Here is an 8035-nt window from a genome sequence, read left to right as displayed (position 1 = left end):
GGCTCTGTGCAGACTACTGAAGTTCCTTCACACCAAACTTGTCAAACCATGTCTTCATTGTGTCTGATAATTCAAGTCATCCAGTACAATTATATCTTTATTTGGCAAGTATGTCATTAAATCACTTATTTTGAAATCATGTGACATTTAAGAAAAGCTTTTTATTTTTTGTCACAAATGAAAAATGTAGTTTGTTTTCATCTCACCGTTTCTTACTTTCATCAAGTGGCTTCTTATTCACATGTAGCAAAATAGATAGTAATTAATGGTTTGATATTCTCTTTGATTGTTCTTTTAAACATTTTATTGGTGCTAAAAATGATCGTTGCATTTGTGTAATGGCAGAAATCAAGCAAAGGTAAATCTTACAGTAAATGTCTTGTTTACATGATAAAAGAAAATCATATTAGAAAAATGTCCTTTATTTCTTCTTTGTGATGTATTTCTCAAGAATATCCCACAACATTTGTGTAATTATGATTATATACTTGTTATTCTTCTCTGCTTGCTCTCTTGCCTCTTTCTCTCGTCTTTCCCACAGCTCCTTCCTAACTTCTTGGACTTCGTTCTTCAGTGCCTCCAACTGTCTGTTCACTTCATTTTCCTTCAGGATCCGTCTTTTCTCTTCTTTGATTGCTCGTTCTGCCTCCTGGAGCATTTTGTTGGTATAATAGCTTCCTCCATTCTCAGACACCATGTTTTCAATCTTCTCCAGAAGCTGGTCTACCTGAGTGGAATCCTTCAGCTCATTGTTGAGAACATGATGTCGTTGGCTGCTTTTGTTGAAGAATGTCTCCAGGTCTGGGCTGCAACTAACAAATTCATGAATGCTCCTCTCCCCAAGTTTGTCTCCATGGGTGAAGAGAACCAAAGTGTGTCTGCTGGCCTCTTCCCCAAAGATCTTCAGAAAGATCTCAACGGTCTTGCAGTCTTCCTGAGTGAACCTGCCTGGCTGCACCACCATCAGGAAGGCGTGTGGGCCAGGGGCAGAGAGAGGGAAGCAAAGCTTGATCCTATTGACCGTCTCCTCTAAGGTAAAACTTGGGTCGAAAAGACCTGGCGTGTCAATAACAGTGACTTTCCATCCGTTCACGTCCTTTGTGACCTTACAGGAAGCGTCCGTCACGGATGACGCTGATAAATCACATTTAAAGGCTTCTTCTCCCAGGATGGTGTTTCCAGCAGCGCTTTTCCCAACTCCAGTCTTTCCCAAAAGAACTATCCTGAGTTCTTTACATGAATTCTGTTTGTCATGCACTGTTTAAAGAAAACAGAGACATAATCATCAACTTTTAGTGACGTAAAATACATTTGTTTAACTTGGGGCAACAACCACAAAATATTCATAGTGTGAACATGACATGAGACTGGGGTTATATTGGGGTTTAAGCAGCACACAACTTTATCTAAACCTCTAAGTGTGGATTTTGGCATAGATTTCCCAACATATCCCTTATTCATCAAATAGTCCTGAGATTCCTTGAAATATGGTAATGAGTCCATGATTCATAAACTAAATGTAAAAGATTACACAAAGAAATAAGATTACAATATTTCAAAAAAGAAGAAGCATAGTAAAACATTTTTAATAAGCTTGTTTTATTTCACTGTAGTCAGTCCAAATGAATTACATTCTGTTATATTTTACACAAAGGAAATGTGAAATAAACATGTTACATAGTGTGGCATAACAGAAGACTATTGACATAAAAGTGAACTCTTGTATATATGGCTACATATTTAAGCCTTTATTCAGGCACATTTAAGGGACATACATCACTATGGAGAACTATGCCAACTGAGCAACTGCAGTTCACCCAGCCTTTATACATGTGCAGACAGCAATAATTGGTATTATTGGTTTTCTCCTCACCAGCATTTAGTATCTGCACTGCGTAACCATTTTGTTATTGTTTTTATATCACAGTGCAGATCTCCTACAGGAACTACTTTTTCAAGAATTTCTTCAGAATCCACAAGCCTGCTCCAAACCCCACTACAGCTGTGGAAATCAGCTTTGGCTTGTTGTTTACTACACCTAGTAGCATTTTCCAAAGTGTTGCACTTTGTTCCAAATCCTCATCAGGACCGTACTCTAAAAGTGTCTCAGGCTTCCCTAGAATTGGCTCAAAAGCCTTCTCAGGTTGCTCTAAAACCTTTATAGGCTGTTTAGTAACTGATTCTGCTGGTACGTGCCTCTTGATAAATACGATCATAGCTGAAATTGCCAAGAATATGACAAAAGGTGCAGCAATGTAGATAATGGTTTTCCATGTATTCTGCACTTTTGTCACACTCTTTACATAAAATGGTTGTTTTCTCTTTGTCATCTGATTGTGGATCTTGTCCAAAAGCTCACTGACCTGTGCTTTATTTTCCATATCAGTATTACTGAACACATGGTACTGTCCCCCACATTTGCTTATCAGTGTCTTCAAGTTCTTGTCTTCTTTGACAAACTGATCTATTGTTTTATTCTTAAGCCTGTCTCCATAAGTGAAGAGCACCATAGAGTACAAATGTACATTTGAGCCCAACATTTCATTCAGTTTGTCCATTACAGCCCTCTCTTGCTCTGTGAAACGTCCCAGCTGGATGACGATGAGAAAGGTGTGGGGTCCAGGAGCACAGAGGGTCAAGGCTCTCTCCAGTTCTTGCTTCACCTCTGCATCTGAGAGCTTGCAGCTGAACAGACCTGGAGTGTCCACCACTGTCAGCAGTCCCCCACACACCAGGCCTTCACTGCTTTTACTCCGCAGTGTCAGGCAGGTGGAACTGATGTCCGACTGGAACTCTTCTCTACCCAGGATGGTGTTTCCTGTGGCGCTCTTGCCCACTCCCTGAAGGCCGACCAACACCAGTCTCAGGTGCTCCTTTGCTCCTGCAAAGAATTGTTCTGAATAGCTCATTTGTTTCAAATACGTCCCATTAAAACGTATGCTATTTATTTCCATTCACAAGACATATATTCAAGTAAGGAAGAACATTTTTATGTACAGCAGTTATGTCCAAGAATCATATTACATCCTTTATTTTGAAAAGCATAGGAGTACCCTGAGAAAAGTACTGTATGTCGGGTTTGAATAAGCTTTGGGAATTAGGTCAACCTTTATTCAAAAATGGAAAACAAAGTAGGTTTGAAAAGGAAAGCTTATTAAGTGCTTAATGAGTTAAATCTAGTATATCTAAAGTTTAGGAAAAAGATGATGTACTATTTCACCAATATCTAGCTTCATACCCATTCAAGCATGCCTGTTTTCATGCTGTTTACTTGTCCCTTTCATATCCACATGTACACCGAGATGTCCACTCAGAATTCCCAGAGTTCTACATCTCCTTCTACATGTTAAGTTTAGTAAACCTTGTCAAATCGTTTCAAGGTGTGGTTTGTATTGCTGTACCAGCTAATCCAGTACCCATAGCAGCTTTCAGTTAGCGTTTTTTTGTTCTCTTTCTCTCTTTTTTCAGTAAATATTTGATCTATCTGCTTGAGCAGTCTGATTTCTTTGTTGTTGATGACAGAGTATCTTCCACTGGTCATTCAGATTAAATTCTCAGGTCAGCACTTAATAAACAAATTCATATGTACTCTTCAGCTTGTTTGTTTGGCCATCTGCCTGCTCGGTTAAAGAGGACAATGGAGTATTGTGAGAAACTCTCACCAAAAATCTTCACCGATTGTTTTTTCTCTTTCCCATTGACTCTTCTCAGCTGGAGAAACACCAAGAGATTTACAGAACCTGATCTTTCTTTTTCTCTGGGACTTGAGAAGACCTGATGTGTCAATAACACCAACACTCTCTTTGACTATATCAGTCGGAGGTCACACCATTCAGTTATAAATGCTTCTTTTCCCACTCCAGTCTATCCAAACAGTTCCCTGTTACTCTTTTCATCTTTCAGACGAGTGAAGTACAGGTGAGCCATTACTTTTGCATTTACTTAGCAAGTAACACGGCCCTTTTGCATTTTACAAACACCTTGCAGCCGTTCCCTGCTGGTATCTTTCCTATGTTTACAATGTTCTTTTCATTTATGTTCATTTAGTCATAAGTGGCCACAAGTGGCTTGACTTATTTTTGCATTAGGTTTGATTACAGTGCCCTGAGTGACTAATTTTTCTTTACTTTCATAAAAAGGGAAATAATTTAGCTTAAAGAAATTCTATATAAAGATTAAAAACATCACCTTAGAACAGCAGTGTCCAGTCTTATCTGCAAACAGCTGGTGTGGCTGCAGGTTTTCATTCCAAATATGTCTTTAAACAGCTGGTCTCAGTCTTTAAACAAATGATCATTTGTGCTTCTTTTAGACTGGACACCCCTGCTGCAGACACACTACAGCTAAACATTTTATCAAATCTTTAGTTTCTGAAAATAGCATTTACGCTGAACATTTGAAAAATGTATATTGTGTCCTTGATAACAATGAGGCTAATAGTAGGAAAAATCTAAAAGGGCATGAGTAATTTAATTTTTTTTAAATTATTTTTAACTGACTGACTGCAGAATTATCATGTGCTAAGGTATAAAAAAAACTGCAAACTTTACAGGGGAAGGAAAAAACCTACTTTACTTTTTAATGTAAGTCAATGGAACCAGACATTTTGCAAGTCATTTTGGGCCGTTTCTTTCGGTCCATACTTCATGAAATTTACACACAATGTAAAGAACAACAGGCATTTTCAAATTATGTCAAAAGCTTATAAATGACAAAAATGGAGATACGAGGTTTTCTTCCGACAGCAAGAATCTACATACATATAGACCTCTCTACCAAATTGGTTCAAATTGCAGTCCCACTGAAAAAAAAAACAGACCTAAGATATTTACCAGGATTTTTTATTATTTATTAAAAATTTGCTGTCCTGTGTTTTCATGTCCCTACTAAAACACAGAGTTTTAGTTCATTGTCGGAGGCTTATTTTATCCACACCCCTGCATTGTAGAGCAGGAAGTGAGACTGTATCTCTATCTCTTATGGCCACATAGGGAGCAGTTTGATCCCAACGTGTAATATTAAGAATTGTTACTACTGAAACACATATTTTCTGCCATGAATAAATGTTTTTGTGTTTTAATGGAAAATATAAAAATGTTATCTTTTTATGGGCACGCACACACACACACACATATACGCACACACACACACGTTTTTCCCAAGATGTTAAACTCAAAAAATTTTCATTTGCAAAGGGAATGCCATATTTAAATGTTTAAATGTGTCTCTGCAGAGGATGTGTTAACTTATTTCACTTAGAAAACCAACAAAACATACTTTCACCACAATTACACTGCTACTAAACTTACTAATATTAAAACAACCTTCCAGTTCCAACAAGCACTTATAGAAACTATAAAGTTCTGTAGTTTAACATGATCTTACCTTCCTCAGTTTCCATTGTAGCCATTTGCACTGCCGAGTCTGTGTGGGTCGGTGAAGTGTTTGATACGTTACAATGTAGTGGCCTGCGTTTATGTGCTCACATCATGATACACACCCCCATACTTTTGTTTTCAATGTGAAACTGTCTCCTCTATGGTGTTTACTTTGATTAATGTTCAGGGCGTTTGTGCATCGTCCTTTATTGTCTTATGACTGACAGTTTGAACAGGGTTTGACACTGAGTCTTCACTGAGGCTGAGTTTTGGAATTAGGATGTTAGCCCTGTGGTTTCATTCTTGGCACATTTTGAGAGTTTCTTAAAGGGTTTTTTTTCACCACCCTAATTCTGTCCTTGTTCACCTTAGAGGGAGGAAGGGAGGTTACCCTTCAGTTTTGCCACACCTGAGGCATGGCAAAGTATGTACTAAAGACAAGTGGATCTTTTTTTTCTTGCATTGCAGAGTAAAACAGAAAGTCAGGTTAATTTAAAATTATAAAATGCTATAATATATAAAATTAGATAAATAAAAGTATGAATAAACTTGATATATAGTTGAAGAGCTTAATTTCAAAATGCTATATATCCATTTGTAACAATTTTGGATATAAGAAGTTTTTGAATAGAATAAGAACTGATGTTTAATGGAAAACACACTTTTATTAATTAAAGGAGTATAAATCTTAATATAACCCTGATATTTTATGTATGTGTAGCCTACTCCCAACAATGTACATTTCCGTTTAGAAAAAAGAAAAGTCTTGAACCTGGTAGTTAATGTATTTTAGAATGCAACACTTTTACTTTTAAGTTGAATTGATTTTAGATTTTTTCCTGTGTATTAATCTACATGCAATTTATATTTTTTCTAGGGAAGCCAATTTAAAGCTGCTCCTTTTGTTTTGAGCTTAATGTTTGACTGTTTTGTCTACTGAAAGTTTGTTTTCTTAATTGCCAACTTTATTAATTTATTTTCTGTCTACATACCCATTAAGCTTAATGAATTGTGTTCAGATTACACGTATGTCTGTCTTGAGCAATGATTCTGGCTTAATAGTGCCTACAAAAAAAATCATTCTAGACCCTTCATGTTTTATGGAGCATCTGAAATGATGTATTTTTTCTTCAGGTGGAAATCTGATGAGCACTAGATACTATGAAGTGAGCAGCAGATACTGTCAGATGAGCATAAGGTACTATGTGGTGAGCACCAGATAATATCAGGTGAGCACTATATACTATGTCCTTTCAGAAGCTATGTAATATTTTGCATTTCACTCTTTTGTATTTAATTTTTTGATCTCAGCTCAAAGTATTCTATGTGGAAGCAAACAAGAAATCCACACATTTGACTACATAAAAAGCTTATTTTATTTGAATTGGACCTTTGGGCACATTTTACCAACAGCAGGAGGAACAGAACAAACATACAGAACCTTGTTCAGATTTTCAGCCTTTTTTTCTGGCATCTCACTGTTGGGTGGGAGAACATAAAAAGGATCAAGGGAAAAAGCAGGTTTAAACTCATCGGCTTTAGTCTGCTCACACGCAGAGACTGCCCCCTCCTGGCCCCCAGTCGCAATAACTGCGCACCCGGCTGCTACAAAAACAGAACAAAGAAACATCTGAATACACAAGTATTTAAATCCTTGCTTTGACACAGCTTAAAATGTTTTTTTTTTAAATAAAAAACAATCTATGTCATGTGACCAGGGGCGGGATGCCCAAACATGGACTTGAACCTTTAGTAGCTTACCTTAGAGCAGTTTTGACAGCCCTCCATCAGCTGTACATGACTGTAGCCCTAACAAGTCAGAGCTGCTGTGTGAGGCAGGCAGTGGCCCATTTAATGGGGAACTCCACCGATTTTGCAAAATTACTTAATCATTCAAGCGTTTAGATGTAAACAAAATCATTCAGAGTAGTTTGGTTTGAATTGTGCCTTTCTAGAGAAATTTACAGAGTTAAAATTGTTTACCATTTTAGTACTAGGAACCAGATGTCTGTATGTCTACACTACAAAATCACCTATTTCTCTGCTATCCAAAATGACCAGTGAACTTATTTGTGTCTTATAAGATGTTCTATGTCTATGCTGATAATGGTTAAATAGTACTAAATTCGAAAAAAATATGTTGTTTGGGTACTGTTTTTTCTTACAACGCCCTGCATGTACCTCTCCGCCCTGAGCGAGTTTTGTGCTGTTTGGGTTTATGGCAAGCCAAGAGGATCAGAATTTGTCAGGGTTTTGATGGCGTATAAAGCACGTGCTATGTTTAAAAACACCGTCCAGGGCGGCGGTTATGGGTTTTCATTTTGCCGTCAGTTAAACGCAAGGCGCCGCCAGACATCTTAGAACGTGTGCTGGCAGCAGGTGCTTAGTTAACGCCACCACGCGTCTCATAAGCAGAAATGAACTGAATTTACAGATCCCCTCCTTCCCCAACAGGTTCAGCCCTGGCTTCAGGTGGAGGGTTATACAGAGAGTTGGTTTGCCCAGTTCAAAACTCAGTGATAGCCAGAAGAATTTTTATTGGTTCCACTGATTACGGTGCTGGGTTTTGCCTGCCCCATTGCACACTCTTCTGAGTATACATGCATGCAGCAAGCAGGCTATGCAGCCTACATGTGGGCCTATGGATAGCACTGCTG

The 8035-nt window shown here is 37.8% G+C and overlaps 1 protein-coding gene across 2 annotated transcripts; it reads right to left on the bottom strand.

Annotated features, from left to right (window-relative positions):
* Positions 1-398: 398 nt before the first annotated feature.
* Positions 399-5433, bottom strand: LOC118809991 (GTPase IMAP family member 7-like). 2 transcript variants are annotated; one of them, XM_036573510.1, is made up of 2 exons: positions 5386-5433; positions 399-1257 (listed from the first exon to the last, which is right to left on the bottom strand). In XM_036573510.1, the coding sequence occupies exons 1-2, from the start codon at positions 5408-5410 to the stop codon at positions 422-424; spliced, it is 861 nt and encodes a 286-aa protein (XP_036429403.1). In that variant the 5' UTR covers positions 5411-5433; the 3' UTR covers positions 399-421. The 2 variants fall into 2 exon arrangements, with proteins under 2 accessions (XP_036429403.1, XP_036429402.1); XM_036573509.1 differs by lacking the exon at positions 399-1257 and adding an exon at positions 1867-2881 and having other exon boundaries at positions 5386-5431.
* Between the last annotated feature and the right edge of the window lie 2602 nt (positions 5434-8035).

The sequence above is a fragment of the Colossoma macropomum genome, unplaced genomic scaffold (assembly GCF_904425465.1).
Source record: "Colossoma macropomum unplaced genomic scaffold, Colossoma_macropomum, whole genome shotgun sequence".
In the NCBI taxonomy this organism is placed as follows: domain Eukaryota; kingdom Metazoa; phylum Chordata; class Actinopteri; order Characiformes; family Serrasalmidae; genus Colossoma; species Colossoma macropomum.
This window is presented reverse-complemented; position numbering and strand designations above follow the sequence as displayed.